Source organism: Schistocerca gregaria, chromosome X (assembly GCF_023897955.1).
Source record: "Schistocerca gregaria isolate iqSchGreg1 chromosome X, iqSchGreg1.2, whole genome shotgun sequence".
Taxonomy (NCBI): domain Eukaryota; kingdom Metazoa; phylum Arthropoda; class Insecta; order Orthoptera; family Acrididae; genus Schistocerca; species Schistocerca gregaria.
Window position 1 is genome coordinate 451,193,972 of NC_064931.1, and position 22,655 is coordinate 451,216,626.

Below are 22,655 nucleotides of genomic sequence, written 5' to 3' on the forward strand. Positions count from 1 at the left end.
GCCATTGTAAAACCATTGCATAAAAAGGGGGATACATCGGATGTGAACAACTATCGCCCAATCTCTCTTCTGACAGCTCTATCAAAAATTTTTGAGAAAGTAATGTATTCAAGAGTAGCCTCCCATATATGTAAAAATAAAGTACTAACAAAATGTCAGTTTGGTTTTCAGAAAAGCTTTTCAACAGAAAATGCTATATACGCTTTCACTGATCAAATATTAAAAGCTATGAATAACCGGACATCACCCATTGGTATTTTTTGTGATCTCTCAAAGGCCTTTGACTGTGTAAATCATGGAATTCTTTTAGATAAGCTAAATCATTATGGTTTGAGGGGGGCAGTGCACAAATGGTTTAATTCATACTTAACTGGAAGAATGCAGAAAGTTGAAATAAGTGGTTCATGTAATGTTAATACAACAGCTGACTCCTCAAACTGGGGGGTATCAAGCACGGGGTCCCACAGGGTTCGGTCTTAGGTCCTTTACTGTTCTTGATATACATTAATGACTTACCATTCCATATTGATGAGGATGCAAAGTTAGTTCTTTTTGCTGATAATACAAGTATAGCAATAACATCCAAAAACCAAGAACTAAGTGATGTAATTATAAATGATGTTTTTCACAAAATTATTAAGTGGTTCTCAGCAAACGGACTCTCTTTAAATTTTGATAAATCGCAGTATATACAGTTCCGTACAGTAAATGGCACAACTCCAGTAATAAATATAGACTTTGAACAGAAGTCTGTAGCTAGGGTAGAATTTTCAAAATTTTTAGGTGTGTCCATTGATGAGAGGTTAAAGTGGAAGCAACACATTGATGGTCTGCTGAAACATCTGAGTTTGGCTACGTATGCTATTAGGGTTATTGCAAATTTTGGTGATAAGAATCTCAGTAAATTAGCTTACTATGCCTACTTTCATTCACTGCTTTCGTATGGTATCATTTTCTGAGGTAATTCATCATTGAGTAGAAAAGTATTCATTGCTCAAAAACGTGTAATTAGAATAATTGCTGGAGCCCACCCACGGTCATCCTGCAGACATCTATTTAAGGATCTAGGGATCCTCACAATAACCTCACAGTATATATATTCACTTATGAAATTTGTTGTTAATAATCCAGCCCAGTTCAAAAGTAATAGCAGTGTGCATAGCTATAACACCAGGAGAAAGGATGATCTTCACTATGCAGGGTTAAATCTGACTTTGGCACAGAAGGGGGTAAATTATGGTGCCACAAAAGTCTTTGGTCACCTACCAAACAGCATCAAAAGCCTGACAGATAGTCAACCAACATTTAAAAATAAATTAAAATTATTTCTAGATGACAACTCCTTCTACTCATTGGCTGAATTTTTAGATATAAATTAAGGGAGGGAAAAAAACTAACTTAAGCATTAGTGTCACGCAATATTTTGTGTAATGTAATATCGTGTACAGACATCTTTCATTAACCTGACACGTTCCACATCATTACGAAGTGTCGTATTCATGATCTATGGAACAAGTATTAATCTAATCTAATCTAGATAATACACACATCAAAAAAAGTTTTGCATCACCTCGTATCCAAGAGTTCCAGAACCTGTATAGAAAATTGGAATAGAGATCAACATAAACATCATTTCAATCCATTTTATTGTTCATGAAAACCACACATTGCATTTTGTATCACCATACAGTGAGACCTTCAGAGGTGGTGGTCCAGATTGCTGTATACACCAGTACCTATAATACCCAGTAGCACATTTCTTGCATTGATGCGTGCCTGTATTCATCGTGGCATACTAACCACAAGTTCATCAAGGCACTATTGGTGCAGATTGTTCCACTCCTCAACGGCGATTCGGCATAGGTCCCTCAGAGTGGTTAGTGGATCAGGTCGTCCATAAACAACCCTTTTAAGTCTACCCCAGGCATGTTTGATAGGGTAGTCATTCACAAGATGTGTACGATAGGGGCGTGAATTGTCGTCCATGAAGACGAATGCCTCACCAATATGCTGCTGATGTGGTTGCACTATCGATCAGAGGATGGCATTCATGTATTGTAGAGCTGTTACAGTGCCTTCAATGACCACCAGCAGAATTTGTCAGCCCCACATTATGCCACCTCAAAAAGTTTGGAACCTCCACCTTGCCGCAGTTTGAGTTGTAACACGACGTCCTGTGGCTGCACGAAAAGCATTATTCACCATGGTGGCATTGGTGTATTGCTGTCAGGGTTCCTCTGAGCCCTAATCCGTAGGTAGTGGTCATCCACTGCAGTAGTAGCCCTTGGGAGGACTGAGCGAGGCATGTCATCAACAGTTCGTGTCTCTCTGTATCTACTCCAAGTCCGACCAACATCACTTTAGTTCACTCCGAGACACCTGGGCACTTCCCTTGTTGAGAGCCCTTCCTGGCACAAAGTAGCAATGTGGACATGATCAAACTGTGGTATTGACCATCTAGGCATGGTTGAACTACAGACAACAGGACCCGTGTACCTTCATCCTGGTGGAATGACTGGAAATGATCGGCTGTTGAACCCCCACCGACTAATAGGCGCTGCTCATCCATGGTTGCTTACATCTTTGGGCAGGTTTAGTAACATCTCTGAACAGTCAAAGGGACTGTGTCTGTGATACAATATCCAATATCCACAGTCTTCAGGAGTTCTGGGAACCAGGGTGATGCAAAACGTTTTGTGATGTGTATAGTTTACTTAAATTTCACAATAATTCTTGTGTGTAACATAAGCCACAGTATCTTTATCATCCTCGGCACCATCTGTTAATTGAGACTTCCTCTTCATTTCCAGTGCCTTCATTCTACTTGTTTCTAGAGTGATGGGGAATCATTGCTGCTCCATTCGATGAAACCTTTCCTGCACATCTCTTACATGTTCTGCATTTTTCATTAATATATTTATAATCTTATGCTATCCATAAAAATTTCCTTCTGTGGCATCAAATTATCCTTCTGCTACACAGTTTTTATAACCTCTGCATCATTAATAACCATCAAGTTAGTGTTGTATTGGATGCATGCATCAGTGGTGATCCTTAGATGTAATATATTTATGTATGTCAACAAAGTCATGGCTATGATTTACAGCTGTTATGAATTTCAAAAATTTTTGTGCCTAAATCTTTGAGAGTGAAATAAAGCTGAATGCCGTAATTATTTACAAAAACACTATTGTCAATATATTAAGATGATAATCTAAAAATAACAGAAAATCCAAAAGAACTTCTAATCAAAACAACAACGTGTAGTTATTTTAATATCAGTATTAGTGATTTCACAATTTAAACTGTCAAGTTTGATCAGTGAATACAATATGATACTGTACTTTTGGGTGCTAAATTTGTGAAAAAACCAAGTTTTATAGTCAGACAAGTGACACGTTTGTAATGACAAGCTCCCCAAGCAAGTAAACTGTTAGGAATTTTACTTCTTTTGTGATGTAAAAATAATTACTCATGCATGAAGTGTATATTAACTTTTATGGAATTTGTGTGTCATCTATAAATGGTAATTTTTTATTGCTGTGTTGACACTGCTAAGTGAATGATTTGTTTTCATGTGATTTTTCTTCAATAAACTGTAACAGATAAATTGCATGCATGTTCAATATTATTCTTATGGGAGCAAAAAATTAAATTCACAGTACTGCCAAATATTGTAGATATGCTAGCCAAAGTAAACAGAAATCATTTTATGTCTTAGCCAGGTGTGTCATGAATTATTGTACATTTACAGCCTCGAGAAAGGGTTATAGACATGTCCCCTGAGGACCAGAAACACTGGGAAGAAGAAGAAATGAGGAAAGCCACAAATTTTGAAAAGTGTCATATTGATCCAGCTCCATTTCAGCTGGTGGAAAGAACTTCCCTCCTCAAGGTCCACTCACTTTTCTCAATGGTTGGAATTAATCATGCCTATGTCACTGCCACTGGAAGACTGATAGGAGTAGTAGGACTGAAAGAGGTAAGTAAATGTTTCTGTGCAGTGAGTACAATTGTGTAGATGTTTTTGTTGTGTTAAAATTTGCGAACATCTATAGAAAAAAGCTTGGTTTTGTATAGCACAATTTCACAATAATTTTTAAATATTAAGGAAGCACAAAGGGGCATTGACTGAGACAGAAGTGTTCTCAAACTAAACAAGATATGATTGAAAGTAGAACTGATTTAACGTACTACAACCAAACCAAGAGGACTAAGCTATCTTGATAAACTGCTGTTAGATCCTGTGTTTAATGGGTTACTGGCCATCAGAATAGGGGGGAGTCTCTAGTTAGTATACCACTCTCCCAGCTGTTCTGTTAACTCTCCAAAACTGAAGTTGCTATTTTCTTAAAGTACCTTCTCTGATATCTTCATGAGGCTAAGTGTGCCACAACCATGCCCTCCCAGCAATAAGGCAGGCAATAAAATATGACAAAAATGGGAACTGAACTCAGGTTCTCAATTTGATAGTGATCCTCATGACTAATTAGCTGCACACATGTTAAGATCTTAACAGAACATTTGCAGGCCACTGGTTCAGTCATTCATGAAACATGAAATAGTGTGCATGCTCACCATACTTAACTCTTCTGGACTTTCAACTGTGGGTTGGAAATATTAAAACAAAAGATGTAAAAGGAAACAGCAGTACCTCCCAAAGCATGAAAAGCCTTATAACCTGGGCCTGTGCTGCAAAAAATTCAAATGAAATTCTACATGCAGTAACGACTGCCCAGAAAGTTTTATTGCATGTATTGGTGAGTAATGCGAACATTTTCACCACTTAATGTGACTTTCATAATAATAAACACATGAACCACACCTGAGTGGCAAGTTTGATCACATTTCTTACAGTAGGGCAGTCATTTTTGGCCCTCTCCCTTCTCTCATCGTCATCCAACACAAACATGACACACACACACACACACACACACACACACACACACACACACACACACAGAGAGAGAGAGAGAGAGAGAGAGAGAGAGAGAGAGAGAGAGAGAGAGAGAGCGAGAGAGAGGGAGAGAGAGACACACATCTACACTTTCCAGATACATTTACAAACACAACTCTCATACTTTGTGAAGGGAGGGTGCCATTCTGGACAGAAAAACCTTTTTAATTAGGAGCTGAATTTGTCCTATGTGTTCTCCCAGCCAACAATACCACAAGAGTTTACTTTATTGTACAATCAAGATCCACACATGCTATGTCACTGAAGTCCTCTCTAAAGGCTCTTTCCAATGCCTCAGAAAATTTTTTTAAGAGTATCATTTAAAAAAACAAAGGTAGTGACATAATTCAGCAGCATTAAATGTTAAAAGTCACAGGTATATGACATAAAATTTGCCACATTCTTCGCTATAACTTTGCAAAACCTGCACCTCAGTATATTTGCTCTGTCTAGATATATTTGGTGTACCCTCTATTATAATGCTAATATTAATAATACTGTAACTTAATATATTAATTTTAAAACTCCCTATAAAAATCGTCTGAAACTGAATATGAGGAGTTTCCCAACAGAAGGTTCTTCCAATTTCTTTATTAGCGTCCACTGTATTACCCAAAAGACATTTATCTTGCTCTTACAGGTTGTTGGATACATGCATACACGTGTGTTTAACTCCTTTCTATTGTAGTGTTAAATGCATGATGTCTTTCTGGAGCTAATTTTTATGTAGGTATTGCAAACATGACTTCCACAATTTTTTGAGAAAAGACAAATAGTGATGATGACAGAGAACATTAACGCTTATATATGAAGCAATTATCAAAGTATGAAATTTTATGAATAGTCTCTGTCAGATATTTTCGAACTAAGACCAGATTTAATTATCTTTCCCCTAGAATGTTATTACTGTAAGTCCAGTGCAGTCCCACCTACCCCTCCTCTGCCCCCTCTCTCAACACACACACACTCACACACCCACACACACACAGAAACATACACAAAGAAGTGCGAATCAAAATACACAAGACAAAGCAATCTCTTGATATAATTGCGTAGGCTTCTGCAGCCAGAGTCAGTCGATATAAAAGTTTTCTGGGTAAGGTACCGCATCATAATGTATAAAACTACTGCTGCTGGAGAATAACCAACATTTCCACCACAATTGCAACAGCTGGACAAAACAACAGAAAAAAATGTTTGAAAGGGGACAGAAGAGCGGAGGAAATCAGCAGCAGTAGTTTTATACATTATGACGCGGCACCATACCCAGAAAACTTTTATGTTGACAATCCTGTACTTGTACTAATGCAATATTAAAAGACACAAATGTATAGCAATTACTTTCAGCAAAGATAAAGATTCAGATCAGAACGATGAGCACTTCCTCTTGAAACCAAATTGTGCCAAACAGTTCAAAACATTTATTTGTGATGTTAGTATATTTCATAAATTCTATGTGCTTTGAAAATTCTTTTCAGTTTGTAGTAAATGATAGCATGTTTAATTTTTTAGGTTGATGTACTCTAGTAGTGGTCACTTGCACCAATATTGTATTAATATTGATATAATTTTTCAGTTACGGAAAGCTATTGAAGATGCAAATGCTGGTAACTTGCCTGTGCAGCAGCAGCCAGCAGCAAACAGAAGCCTTCTAGAAGTGCCAAAATTTAGTGAAGGGCAACCACTAAATGCTCCTACAGAGTCTGTGTCAAGCAACAATACTGTAGGAAGTGAAAGTGACTATGAAGACTCAAGAAATGAGCAGAATTCCAATACCTCAGCACATTAGTGGCTCTACACCTTCTCTTCACTTAAGTACAACAGGAAACATCCCAAAGCCAAATGCACATCAGAAAAACATTGAATGTGCAGCACTTGTGATTCAAATACTGATGTGACCTCATAAAGGGCATTTTAGATTACATTCTAGCTGTATGTACTATGGTTACATAGAAGATCATTTCCTCATAATTTTATTATGTGATATTTACTAATTTATTGTGCATTTTTCATATGACTATTGTCTCTGTTAGATCGAAAGTTATTCTTTGTGTAGCAAATATGTTTGTGTGAATGTTATAACATCTTGCACAGATGTAGAGTAGATAACCATGGCTCTATGTGCAGGATAATAGTTGAAATAATTTATACTTAGAGGCTGTGCACTGTCTTGGTGGACCTTCAACAGAAATTACTAGGACAGTTTACCAAAAACAAAATACTTCTGAAAATGCCTGTTAGGTTTTGAAAATCACCTTATGCTAAGTCTTTTTAACTGTTGCAGGCAACATAATTGTTTCCTGTGTTATGTGTGTAAGCTATTTGTTCTACATAACTATGTGTGTGTGTGTGTGTGTGTGTGTGTGTGTGTGTGTGTGTGTGTCTTTGTCTTTGTCTTTGTCTTTTTCTGTAGGCCTACATGTGAGTGAGTGATGGAGTTTATGAACACAGACACTATGAATTAGTTTTCATATTTAAGCAATTGTACCAATGGGAGAAATCAGAAGAAGTTTTAGATATTTATAATACATTTAAGACATATTTTATTTTTCGTGTGTCATAATCCTTCTTTTATGAGAATGTAAGCAAATTTCCTTCTTTCTCTTAATGTTGGAAAGTTGTTTGGTTTCCTCCACTCTTCTGTCCCCTTTCAAATATTTTTTTTTTTTCTGTTGTTTTGTCCAGTTTCTTGAAACGTATCCTTCCTGAAACTTTTGAATATTTGCAATCATTTTGTATCACCTCCTGGAACTGTTGTATTATCTGGAAAGATTATAATTTTTCGGGAGCTATGGGGTTTCTTAGGAATGAATAATACTCACTAAATCCTCAAGTTACATTTTCTTCCTTCTTTTTATATCACAGCTCCCCTTGCTTCTTCAGCTGTTATCTCCAATGTACTTTTCTCTTTTATTTACAAGCCACCAAGGCTATATAGTAAGGCTGTGGAAACAATTGTCTTTCCTGTGTTGTTTGTGTCAATTTATGATAAGCAGCTGTGTGGTATGCTCTGCCATGCAAGCAGCATCCACTGTCACTAGTCTGAGTCTGAGCTAATTAATGACTTCTTGCAGTGTTGTACATATATTGTCCAAGGAAATTTCCCTGTAATAATATTTAATCAAGACTTAAAAATATTTTTAATTGTAATATATGCTGTCAGTATTACACAGTTACTGTGAGTCATAAATTATGTAGTGAAATAAAAATAAATATTGATGAATTTATTGATCTGAAATAATATTGTTTCTGTATCATTGCACTGCAATGATATTAAAACACCATCACATCTTGAATTGATTGTTTTGGATTATTATGTAATTCCAAGAAGGTAATAATCAAAATAATTTTCATACACATATTCTGAAACATACATGAAACCTTTAATACACATTTTGTAACTGATGTACTGTACAGTAATAGATATTATTGCAAACTTCTTAAAGCACTCCATTCACAAATACAGCAAGGGAAAAATGACTGCCTACATGCCCCTGTATGAGCCCTAATTTATCTTATCTTAATGGTCCTTATGTGAAATGTACATTGGCAGCAGTGGAATTGTTCAGTAGTCAGCTTTAACTGCTGGTTCTCTAAATTTTCCTTAAAATTTTCCTTAAAATGCACATTGCTTCCCTCCAGATATTTCCATTCGAGTTCCTGTAGCATCTCCATAATACTTGCATGTTGTTTGAGCCTACCAGTAACAAATCTAGCAGCATTCCTCTGAATTTCGTCAATGTTTTCTTTAGTCTGACCTGGTGCAGATCCCAAACACTTGAGTAGTACTCAAGAATGGGTCACACAAATTTCCAATATGCTGTCTCCTTTACAGATGAACCAAACTTTCCTAAAATTCTTCCAACTATTTGTCTTCTCTACTATCCCTACTACAATCCTTACATGCTCATTCCATTTCATTTTGTTTTGCAACATTATGTCCACATATTTAATCAATGTGATTCTGTTAAGCAGCACACTATTAATAATGTATTTGAAAATTATGGGTTTATCTTTCCTACTCATCTGCATTATATTACACTTTTCTACATTTAGAGCTAGCTGCCATTCATCACACCAATTAGAAATTTTGTGTAAGTCATCTTGTATCCTCCTACACTCACTTCATGATGACACCCCAACATCATCAGTAAACAGACGCAGATTGTTGCTCATACTGTCCCCCAGACCATTTATGTGAATAGGAAATAACAGCAGTCCTATCACACTTTCATGCAGCACTCCTGAAGAGACCCTTGTCTCCGATGAACACTAGCCATCAAGGACAATGTACTGCGTTCTCTTACTTAAGAAGTCTTTGAGCTACTCACATATCTGCAGTGGGACAAGGTGTCAAATGCTTATTGAAAATGTAGGAATATGGAATGTGCCTGTTGCCCTTCATCCATGGTTTGCAGGATATTGTGTGAGAAAAGGGCAAGCTAAGTTTCGCATTAACAATGCTTTCTAAAACCATGCTGATTCATGGACAGAAGTTTTTCCATCTCATGGAGACTTATTATATTTGAACTGAGAATATGTTCAAGAATTCTGCAACAAACCAATGTTATGGATACTGGTCTGCAAATTTTGTGGGTCTCTTCTGTTACCCATCCTATATACAGAAATCACCTGCACTTTTTCCAGTCACTTGGGACTTTGCACTGAACATCCATTTACAGAAGGTGTTTGAAATGATGACCATTGGTATCAATGCAATGCTGCAATCTTCTCATAATGGATTGAGTGGTATCCTTTACCACTTTGACACTTATCAAAGCACATGCTCTGACAATTCTCTCCTGTATATCGTGCAAATAGTAAATATTCACCGAATATGGTGTATCCATCTAATGTTACAGAGAATGCCAACGAAATTCATTGATTATACACTGAAAGATATCCTCAATGTACCCACCCTACATGTCAAACATTTAAATATGTGTATGTAGGGTGTATACGACCCAGGACAACCGGGAAATCTGGGAAAAACTCAGGAATTTTTTCATCCAGGAGAAAACCGGGAAAAATCCGGGAATTTTTTGGAATTCCGGGAATTTTTTATTGTTTTAGCTTTCAGTTAAATTTTTGTAATTTTGACTGCAGAATTGATTCTCTAGCAAAGAATATTACTGTATCCTGCTACTGGACAATGATACTGCTGCAATAAAATATAAACGAGAGTGAAAAAAATAAAATTTTAGTTGCAAAGGAAATGTGCATTTTACGTCAACAAAACACCGTCCACGCACAAGCGTCTGGAGATAGCAAAAATATGTTAAAAGCCATAGTGTGCAGACTGTAACTCTTCATAACAATAAACTGCTTGCTAATAGCATGACGTCACAACTGTTCACATTAGGTTCGTTTCACCAGTTGCCAGCGGTCTGTTGCGCATACACATTTGACTCATGTATAAGCAGTAGCTTCTCCCACTACTTGAAGTTTGGCTGTTAGCTGTATCGGTAGTAGCAGCAAGCGGCCAGATGCAAACGAGAAAAATTTTTCTCGCCCGCCCTAGCTGCCAGATTCGTGCTTGCACAGAGTTGTCTGAGTTGTAGTGGGGAGGAAGTTAGTCTCCACATGACCCACGTTTACGTTTAGTGATTTTGCTGCTTCTCTTCGTGTACAGCTCCAACGTCAAATGAAAACAAAACGGATTTCTGTGGCTGGAAGCTATGAAGTGAATTAAAATACATTCACATAATTATGAAGGGCAAAAATATATTATTAATTTCAGTTTCTGATTTTATTTTCTTTCCAAGTTAGTAGCAGTCAAGCATTAATCACCTTGCAGAAGGATGAAGTTATTTTTGCAAGTTTGCTAAAGAAATTCCGCTGAGGCAATCATTTTATTTGAAACGAAGCATTTCATTCTACAGTATTGGCTAGTTCCAACTGCTCGCTGAATTTCAAGTGCAAGGCATCTTCTGCCATGTATGGCATTATGCCATAATAAAGAATCAAATATGAGATCGTAGAGTACTGGTACTCCAAGAAAATTTACATCCCAAAAACCACACTGAAAATCTTGATATCAGATGGGACCTACTTCATTGTGAATCTGGAAAAAGCCAATTTGCACTTCAAGCCGAATTATGCATTTTAGTATGGTTTACGAAATTTCGATGCTCTTTGGAGTATCCTCTGGTGCCCTGTTTCTTTTATGGTGTAGTGTGAGCTCTCTTAGTGCTTTATACACACGAACATGGGGGCTTCCTACACCACTGCAGTTGCACACGCACAATAATGCATTTTCTGGTACTCTCTGGCAACTGGTAAATCGAACCTATTTCTAACAGTATTGTGAATGGTGGTTAGAAAAGCGTTACTTTCAAAGTAAATTTCTTTTTACGTAAGATGAATTATGTTACGTGTGAGATAGTGGGATGGATATCTAAATCACAGAGTGTTTGAATCTGAACAGTTTGAGGACCAGCCACCTACAAGAATTTCGAGCCGAGGCATTTATGTCATAATTTTAAATTTACTGGCACATTTGAGTGATGTATCTTAAAGTATAACACACGCAAAAAAAGATCAATATTACATGTGGAAGCTTAGCTTCTATCATAGCATGTTAATCTTAGAGACCAATATTATATGTGAAAGCTTAGCTTTTCTTGTAGATATACGGTACTGTGTACATTAATGTAATCCATTAACTCCTCGTGTGTTCGCGCTATGTAACCAGTAATCTTGCTATTGGCTGACTATAGCACGTGTCCTATGCTCTGAATAGCTGCTGTCATCGGCTGGCGAGATCTCGTGGCTTGAGATATGACTCGCTTACAAAAAGACATCATAACCTCGGTTGCAACGCTCCGGAAACTAACGTGCTGTGTTTGGTGCAATTCAAATTTATACTTTCGTAACATGAAAATATGCAGCATATATGTTGCTGCAAATCAAATGTCTTTCCAAAACTTCTCTCCTTTTTTATTTATTTATTTATTTATTTTTTTTATTAGAAGTCTCTCCAAAACTTCTCTGCTCCGTCTTTTTTTCTCGGGAATTTCTACGCGATTATATAAAACGTTAACCATTCAAAGAATTAATAAGGTTTACAGTTCCGAGGGAAAATCTACAGAAAACCTACTGTCACTTAGCACAGAAAAAGTATATTTTCGCCCAGAAAAAAGCATACCTTTTAAAAGGGATATCCGGGAGAAATCCGGCAATAATATGGGAATTTTTTTTCCTTGTCCTTGTATACACCCTGGTATGATAAGTTGAAAACAACTCGACCTTTAACGCATTGGAAACATACTCAGCAAAGGAAAGTTACTAGCGAGAGAATGGAAATTGGTACTCTTGCCACTGTGTTTTTCACAAAATTATTAAGTGGTTCTCAGCAAACGGACTCTCTTTAAATTTTGATAAAACACAGTATATACAGTTCCGTACAGTAAATGGCACAACTCCAGTAATAAATATAGAATTTGAACAGAAGTCTGTAGTTAAGGTAGAATTTTCAAAATTTTTAGGTGTGTCCATAGATGAGAGGTTAAACTGTAAGCAACACGTTGATGGTCTGCTGAAACGTCTGAGTTCAGCTACGTATGCTATTAGGGTTATTGCAAATTTTGGTGATAAGAATCTCAGTAAATTAGCTTACTATGCCTACTTTCATTCACTGCTTTCGTATGGCATCATATTCTGGGGTAATTCATCGTTGAGTAGAAAAGTATTCATTGCACAAAAACGTGTAATCAGAATAATTGCTGGAGCCCACCCACGGTCATCCTGCAGACATTTATTTAAGGATCTAGGGATCCTCACAGTAACCTCACAGTATATATATCCCCTTATGAAATTTGTTGATAATAATCCAACCCAATTCAAAAGTAATAGCAGTGTGCATACCTATAACACCAGGAGAAAGGATGATCTTCACTATGCAGCGTTAAATCTGACTTTGGCAAAGAAAGGGGTAAATTATGCTGCCACAAAAGTCTTTGGGCACCTACCAAACAGCATCAAAAGCCTGACAGATAGCCAACTAACATTTAAAAATAAATTAAAAGAATTTCTAGATGACAACTCCTTCTACTCATTGGCTGAATTTTTAGATATAAATTAAGGGAGGGAAAAAAACTAACTTAAGCATTAGTGTCACGCAATATTTTGTGTAATGTAATATCTTGTACAGACATCTTTCATTAACCTGATACGTTCCACATCATTACGAAGTGTCGTATTCATGATCTATGGAACAAGTATTAATCTAATCTAATCTAATCTAATCTGTGGTTTGAGATTCTTGTGTTAGTTCACATCAAATTGAAAGCCAGAGTAGTGTTGTTCATGTTCTGCACCGCCATAAATATCATCCTTACCACATCAGTCTCTACCAAGAATTAACTGGTACAGATTGTGTGTGTTGCATTGAATTCTGCCAATGGGGTCAACTTCAGATTCAGAGGAATGACACATTTATTAATTTGATTTTATTTACTGATGTGGCTACATTCACAAACCATGGAAATGTTAACTTGTATAACATGCATTATTAGGCAACTGAAAATTCATATTGGCTGCGGCAAGTTGCACACCAAAAGCCATGGTTAATGAATGCATGGTGTGGGAATTATAGGACCCTAGATCATTGAAGGAAATCTTAATGGTAGGAAGTACACCACATTCCTGCAAGAAACATTAGGTCTGTTATTGGAAGAAATACCTTTAGCAACAAGGAACAGAATGTGGTATCATCATGATGGGTGTCCAGCACATTTTTCTCTGATGGCTAGAAATGGGTTGCAGAAACAATTCCCAAATTGTTGGATTGGTTGCGGAGGATATGTGTCACTGCTGGCTAGTTTGCCAGACTTGACGCCTCTGGATTTTTTCTTGTGGGGATTCATAAAAGACACTCTTTATAAAGACGTTCCAACTACACCTGAAGATATATGAGAGAGAATTGTCAGAGCATGTGCTTCGATAAGTGCTGATGTGATAAAGAATACTACTCAGTCCATGATGAGAAGATTGCGGCACTGCATTAATACCAATGGACCACTTTGAACACCTTCTGTAAATGGACATTCATGCCACCTTTGTGACCTTCATTGACCTTCAAACACCTTGCTGTTACACATAATTCGATTTGTCTCAACAGCTGCTATCAGAAAATAAGTACCAAACTATAGCATCCTATTTAAAAAACAAAGGATACCTTCATACCTCTGAATTGACACCACCTAACAACAAAAAACCAACGTCATAATATGGCCCTGTTGTCCCATGCAACCTTTGTCCCACAAACTTTTCAGCTCCTATCATACTTTCGGAGTTACTCTAGGTGGAAATAGTTAAGTGACTCGTCCTGTCTACACTTAAAAATAATTCTGACTTAGATGGCTCACGGCAGGTGAAAAACTTAAAAACTATTCTATTTGCAAGATGTACATGGAGAATATATATATATTACCAAGCGGGAAAGTGCCGGCAGACAGGCACAATGAACAAAACACACACACACACACACACACAGAATTACTAGCTTTCGTAACCGATGGTTGCTTCTTCAGGAAAGAGGGAAGGAGAGGGAGATTGGAATGACTCCTTACCCTCTCCCTTAAAACCCACATCCTTTCGTCTTTCCCTCTCCTTCCCTCTTTCCTGAAGAAGCAACCATCGGTTGTGAAAGCTAGTAATTCTGTGTGTGTGTGTGTGTGTGTGTGTGTGTGTTTTGTTCATTGTGCCTGTCTGCCAGCGCTTTCCCACTTGGTAAGTCTTGGAATCTTTGTATATGGAGGCTACACATATATCGCGTATAAATAAATATACAAATTTTTTAGGTTTATGCTTTTTCAATATTATTTTGTTTATTTTTTTTAAACATTTTTCTTTCACACACATGATGTGCGTGTGTGTGTATATATTTCTTTTTTTTATCTTTTTTTCCACACATGGTCTATGTGTATGTATGTACATGCATACATGACATGGTACGCATAAATATTTATACCACACACACACACACACACACACACAACATTACTTGCACTATGATAAAAAGGTCATGCTAGTTCTCTGCAGACTACCTCTCTCTCTCTCTCTCTCTCTCTCTCTCTCTCTCCCACCCTCTCTCTCATTCTCTCACTCTCACACAATCAGAGTCCCCACCCCTTCTCTCTCGCTGCAAGTAAGTAGTTTGAGTAGGGGAGAGTTTCAATCCCGTCATCACAAATGACCCTTTTCTCGTCATTAGGCGAGAGGTTGATTTTATATTGCAGCACAGTGTACACCTCGCCTCGATTCAATCGAATACTGGTCTGCCATACCATATGCGGCGGTTGCGGTGCAGCAAATAATATTCGATAGAGAGGGCAGCTCTTATGACACATGCTTATTTTGGATATTTCCATGCACTTTTGTCTTACGGAATCATCTTTTGCGGTAACCACTCGTTGGCTCAGAAGAGAGCTATATGCATAATGAGTGGTGGGCAACCAAAGCACTCATGCAGGAATATGTTTAGGAAGCTGCAGGTATTTACAATGATATCTCAGTATGTATACTTTCTTGAATGTTTCATTAATAAAAACCACTCTCTCTTCAACACCAGTAGTGAATGTCATGATCACAACACAAGGTCAAAAGAGGAATTTCATAACAACCAGTCAAACTATACCCTTATACACAAAGGGGTGAATTATACAGGCATCAAAATTTACAATGCTCTGCGCAGTGCCTACAAAAGTCTTGCTCCTGAAACACCAAAGTTCAAGAGCAAATTGAAGGAATACATAATACAAAAGTCATTCTACTCAATTAGTGAATTTTTTAATGTATAGGAATGAGTTTTTATCATTCAACTCAGTTAGCCATTCAATGTAAGCATAAATGTAAACTATTTGTTACTGCAGTGTAATACACTATGTGATCAAAAGTATCCAGACACCCCCAAAAGCATAAGTTTTTCATATTGGTTCCATTGTGTTTCCAGATACTGCCAGGTACTCCATATCAGTGACCTCAGTAGTCATTAGACATCATGAGAGAGCAGAACGGGGCACTGCGTGGAACTCATGGACTTCGAACTTGGTCAGGTGATTGGGTGTCACTTGTGTCATACATCTGTATGCAAGACTTCCACACTCCTAAACATCCCTAGGTCCACTGTTTCCAATGTGATAGTGAAGTGGAAATGTAAAGAGACATGTACAGCACAAAAGCGTACAGGCAGATCTCATCTGTTGACTGACAGAGACTGCCGAAATTTGAAGAGGGTCATAATGTGTAATGCGCAGATCTCTATCCAGACCGTCATACGAATTCCAAACTGCATGAGGATCCACTGCAAGTAGTATGACTGTTAGGCAGGAGGTGAGAAAACTTGTATTTCATGGTCGAGCAGCTGCTCATAAGGCACACATCACGCTGTTAAATGCCAAACAATGCCTCATTTGGTGTAAAGAGCATAGATGTTGGATGATAAAACAGTGGAAAAGCATGTGTGGAGTGACAAATCACAGTACAATTGTGGCAGTCTGATGGCAGGGTATGGTGAATGCCTGGTGAATCTCATCTGCCAGCGTGTGTAGTGCCAACAGCAAAATTCGGAGGTCATAGTGTTCTGGTGTTGTATTTGTCATGGAGGTGGCTTGCACACTTTGTTGTTTTGCATGGCACTATCACAGCACAGGCCTACATCAATGTTTTAAGCACCTCCTTGCTTCCCACTGTTGAAGAGCAACTCAGGGATAGCAATTGCATCTTTCAACAGGATCAAGCACCTGTTCATAATGGAAGGCCTGTGGCAGAGTAGTTACACAACAACATCATAGTAATGGACTGCCCTGGACAGAGTCCTGACCTGAATCCTATAAAACGCCTTTAGGATGTGTTGGAATGCCGACTTTGTGCCAGGCCTCACCAACTAACATCGATACCCCTCCTCAGTTCAGCACTCTGTGAAGAATGGGCTGTCATCCCCCAAAAAACCTCCCAGCACCTGATTGAACATATGCCTGCAAGAGTGGAAGCTGTCATCATGGCTAAGGGTGGGCCAGCACCATATTGAATTCCAGCATTACCGATGGAGGGCGCCACCAACTTGTCAGTCATTTTCAGCCAGGTGTCCGGATACTTTTATTACATAATGTATTATAGCTCAAATACTCTAACACTGTTAATCTGAAAGTGTTCACATAAGTATTAATTCTGATGTATGTAATACGTTTTTATATCCTCTAGTTTTCCATATTGTTGCTATGAGTCTGGTCATGAATTAAGGGTACAGGGTACTTATAAATGGTGGAAAAATTGAATTTTTTGTGATTTTATTAAATTCTATAGTCTTTCCTGATTACATTGATATGTAAATTACAGGGTTTCAAATGAAAAAGACCTATATATACCAAATTTTAAAGTTACGGTCATATATGCCACTGCGCCCCCTTTATTTCTGTTAAAGAAAAAAGTATTATTTCCAAAAGGACTGTGAACTTTCCATTTCCAGTGATTATATGTATGATACATTGTAGATGTTGGTAACAGTGCAGGTTTATAGTGTCTGGAAATGATTAACTTTGCTAGTACTTCCTTCTGTTTTGCTAAAGCAGTTTTTTCACCTGTTACTGAATGTTTGTTGCCCAAGTGCTACATATATTTATGGAAGTACATATGCTTTAGTGTACAATAAATACAAACTATGCCACCCATCAAGAAATTCAACAAGTGGTTCTAGGTGCTACAGTCTGGAACCGCACAACTGCTACGGTTGCAGGTTCAAATCCTGCCTTGGGCATGGATGTGTGTGATGTACTTAGGTTAGTTAGGTTTAAGTAGTTCTAAGTTCTAGGGGACTGATGACCTCAGAGCCATTTGGACCAAGAAATTCAATAAAAGGAAATTCCGTGGTAACCAGTTCACAAACAAAGCAAGCCACAATGTAGAATGTAACCTATGTATCAGTTCTTCAGGAAAGAAACTCCCACATGGCACACCTCCTGGTGATTCAAATTTGTGTTAACAGTGATGCTGTTTGTAGTGGATTTGTGATGTTTATGTGGGTGTCTTATCTTCTTTGATAAAGGAAGTGTTGAAATGAAAACAATGTGATGGTGTAGGCTGTCTGGAAATAACTGAACAAAAAAATACCAGGAAGGGTTTAGCATCAAAATTAGTAGTTATGTGTAGATCCTGTAATAAATCTACCTCAAAAATGACTTCGAACGTTGTGCATATTTTGTATGATGTGAATTTGAAGTTAGTGTATGCAATGCATGCAATAGGAAAAGGAAAAAAGGCTGCTCAAATGTTTTGTGGTTTGATGGACCATCCTCCTCCTCTCAGTAGGTTCAGCAAGTCCATAAAAATAATTTTAGGTGCCCTGACGGTTGTGTCTAAAGCATCTGTGAAACATGCAGTGGAAGAAACTGTAAATATTAGTGGAACCAGGGACAGTGCTGTTGCACTTGATGGGACATGACAATGTCGAGGACATCATTACTTGCTAGTTTTCTGGAGAATGGAAAAGTTGTTGATGTTGAGTGCTTATGTAAGTACTTTCACAACTGCCATGGTAACACTGAAGGACATATTGAACATCAGTGTCCTAAGAATTATGATGGTTACAGTTGAGGTATGGATTGTGATGGAGCTCTACAAATATTTCAGAGGTTGATGCCCATTTGTAACGTTAGATATACAAAGTACCTGGGTGATGGGGACTCTCAAGCTTTCAATAAAATTAATGAGTTGTATGTTTATGGTGATACATTGGTAACAATACTGGAGTGTTGTGGACATGTGAAAAAGAGGATGGGTGCTAGATTCAGGAAGCTATGAAGAGAAATGAAAGGAAAGTTGCTGTCTGATGGAAAATCTCTTTCTGGCTGAGGCAGATTGACAGAAACTGAAACAGACCATCTTCAGAGTTATTATGGACTGGCCATTAGACGAACTGCACCTCTGAATGAAGTTACAGCAATGAGAAAAGCTGTATGAGCCACCTACTTTCATAAGTTGTCCACAGATGACCACCCTGTTCACGGACTTTGCCATAAAGAATCCGATTCTTGGTGTGGTTACCAAAAATCAAAAGAAAGTGGTGAAATGTACCATCTTAAGCACCCTCTTCCTGAGCCTGTTATGAATGAAATAAAACCAATTTTTAGAGACCTGTTGTCCTTAGTAAATGTCTTTGTGGAGTCACTCAATTTACAAATGAAAGTTTCAACCATTGCGTATGGTAAAGATTACCCAAGAATGTTTTCATAGGACTAATTACATTAAAAGTTGGTGTACTAGATGCAGTGATACGTTTCAGTGATGGAGTGATAGAAAGATTAGAAGTCCTGAGAAATTTAGGCGTAAAAAGTGGCTCTGTTATGGAAGATCAATTGATTGCTTGTGACAGACAATGGATGTATTAAGCTGAAAGATTCTCTCTTCAAGCTACCAAAGAAGAAGGGAGTGCTAAAAGGAATGCTAAGAGGAAGCTTGAAGAGGAAGAAATGCTGCAGGATGAAGACTATTCTTCAGGATTGTTCTGAGGCACAGTATAATTGGACTCATATCTTCATTTGCAATTTCCTGCAAGTTGTATTTTTCAGAATTCAGGTACAAATACTACCTAAAGTTTATAAAGCATTGCTCTATTTTTTCTGTAACTTGAAATAGTCCATACTTATGTAGTAGACCTAAACTTTATTGCAGAATCAACTAAATTATAGAAAAATAACATTTTTATTAGGAAAAAAATTAAAATGTAATTATCCTTGTAATATACATAACAGGTGGAATTGGCTCAAATGGCTCTGAGCACTATGGGACTTAACATCTGAGGTCATCAGTCCCCTAGAACTTAGAAGTACGTAAACCTAACTAACCTAAGGACATCACACACATCCATGCCCGAGCGAGGATTCGAACCTGCGACTCTAGTGGTCCCGCGGTTCCAGACTGAAGTGCCTAGAACAGCACGGCAGGTGGAATTTAATAGGTCTAGTACCTCGGTCATCATGTCATGCATATCTGGTAAAAATTTGGTCTCTTTCAGATGTATAACATTGGATTAAATGGCACCTCAATTTGCGGAAACATTCCGGAAAAAAAAATGCATCAATTTCCTTTTAACTTTTTAATAACCCTAAGCAAGTTCAAAAATATTCAAAATACTTCTAATTTGTGTAGAAAGTGTACTGCATTTCCTGATATCAACAAAAAATCTGTAAAACATATACATTATAAACAGTGCCTGAAAGAAGTTACTTTCGTTGCCATCTAGCACATGATTCAATCAACAGACATACTTTTATGAGAATTTTGCAGGAAATGGGCCTGGACCAGAAAACCCTGAGCCTTACCCAAAAGACTCTGAGTAACACTAGGTCACGAGTAAAGTTCAGGGGAACCCTTTCATAAAGCTTTGAGATAAAGCCAGGAGTTAGATAGGGAGCTGGACTTTCAGCTCTTCTCTTCAACTGTGCACCGCACAAGGTGATCAGAGAGTGGCTGAAAAGAAATGGAAGTACAAAATATACCAAGCAGTATTTACCTTTGACACAGGTGGAAGGGACTAGTAGTAGACTGTTTAGCCTTCACAGATTATCTGGTACTTGTAGCAAGCTCAGTGGAAGCAGCAGTAAAGCAGCTCAATATGCTCAAACTTCAGCCTGACAAGGAAGGACTTCAATTGTCACTGGAAAAGACAAAATACCTCACCAACATCAGTGATACTCCCAGTGAACTACAGCTGGAACAAGGTCGAATTGAGAAAGTTAACAGATTCAAGTATCTAGGAGAATGGCTGGAACCTAATCTATCAGAAGGAGCAGCACTAACAACTCGGATTAATAATTTACAATTAGCATATCGATTAACCAAGAACATCTATAATAAGAAATGCCTAGCTTGCATTTCCAAACTAAAACACTATCAAACAGTTATCCGTCCTGAAGTCCTATATGCCTCAGAATGCTTGAATCTGAACAGGATAGGCTTCGCAGACAAACTAGAGATTCAGGAGAGGAAGATCCTGAGAAAAATTCTGGGACCAGTCAGAACAGATGGTGAGTACAGAAGACAATGAGACCAGGAGCTATATAATCATGCTGAGATAATCACAGATGTAGCCAGCTTTCTATGAACATATCATATGGATGGACCAAACAAGACTAACCAACCGACTTCTCAGCAACTGGAAGAGCAGGAAGACCATGACACCATCGCCGATAGGAGTCAAGAAAGACATCCAGGAACTGAACGTAACTGAAAGCAACATTAGAAACCAAGCACTTCTCAGAAGGATACTAAAAGAAAAGAGGTTTCAGGACACCCCGTAAAAAGACTGGTGCCCTGTGGGCAAAGGAGAGAAAGGAGAAACATAGCCAGAGAATGTGGGATTACTGGGAAACATCAAGTCTCTCTCCAGGCTGAAAAATTGAATATCATGGTCCTTAGCTGGCCCATTTGGAAGAAGAAGAAGAAGTGCCTGAAAGAAATAGGTGTTGATTTTTACATAATACTGAGCCAGAAAAGTGCCCTGTATCCTTAATCATATTGTGTGCTACTGTATTGTTAATATTGTAAAAATACCTACTCATTCCATATCCTTGCAACTCCATTGCTATGAGGATCAATGGTACTTTCAATCAAATAAATAAAGTGTTCTCATTGTCATAAGACACACACCCTTAGCCTGCCTCTGTGTGCCACCTTCCACAGTGTGATATAGTTTTGATTGCAGACCTACAAACTCCAAAACCGGCAGTCCATTAGCCTCATCCTTCATAAGGCCAATAACCTTCTTGTTCTGTGGAACAATTCCATAAGAATTATCAGGTGTGTATGAGGACGTGTCAAATTCATTACCATGGTATCTCATTACTTCATATGGATCACAGTTCTTCACCCAATAGATGAAGTTATCTGTATCCATATAATGTAACTAAGGATTTGCGAAATGACTTTTCACAAACTCATAGTGGAAGCGGTACATGTGGAGTTTGGATAGGTCCAGTATGCACATCCCCACATAAATAGGTTTCATAACTCTATTGCAGTCTTCGCCATCTCCACAGCATCTTCTTATTGAATATGGCAACCTACTTAAAATTTGGTCTGGCAATGCATTTTCTTACACCATGCCTCCCCTTCCCATTCAGCTCTAATTAAAATGTCATGTCATTACCTCAAATTCTCTTTTGTTTTACTGAAAATTGGATTATTCATTAAGTTGTAAAAAACTTTCTCAAAGTCACAAGCCGCAGAAACTCTCTGTCTCGTATTCAAATCAATATATTCCTTCAACCAGGGAGATTGCATGAAGGAGATAGCCTGGGTGATTCTAACTGGGTCCATACCTAAGCTGAGACACTAGTGGAGATTACAATGATGAATAATGTATCTCTGCTTATTCTCCAGCATTGTCATCAGTTTCGGCATCCAGCCTCTTTGCTGAACTAGTTGCTCTGGACACAGTGGCAAATCAGTGTGTGCATCTTGCAAACTAATAGAATGCGTGAATTCCGCCTCCACCACATACCCTACATCAGAATCAGCTGCCATACCCCACATGATTTTTTTCACCTAATCCCTTGTATTCGTCTATGGGCATCCATCAAAACTCGCCAATCAGCAGTGATTGCTGCATGGTGTGCCAAAATATGTTATTTACATCTAGGTACATTGCGTAATTCGATTCAAGAGATGCATTGAACCTGTCACCCATCCACAGGTTATT

The 22,655-nt window shown here is 37.9% G+C and overlaps 1 protein-coding gene across 3 annotated transcripts in view; it reads left to right on the forward strand.

Moving 5' to 3' along the window:
- The window catches only part of LOC126298067 (chloride channel protein 2), a 471,803-nt gene extending 463,592 nt beyond the window's left edge, over positions 1 to 8,211 (forward strand). For all 3 annotated transcript variants that reach the window (XM_049989387.1, XM_049989386.1, XM_049989385.1), the window contains exons 19-20: positions 3,755 to 3,982; positions 6,534 to 8,211. In XM_049989387.1, coding sequence (XP_049845344.1) covers positions 3,755 to 3,982; positions 6,534 to 6,746 — 441 coding nt within the window. In that variant the 3' untranslated portion in view covers positions 6,747 to 8,211. The remainder of the gene's footprint in view (positions 1 to 3,754; positions 3,983 to 6,533) is intronic.
- The last annotated feature ends 14,444 nt before the right edge of the window (positions 8,212 to 22,655 follow it).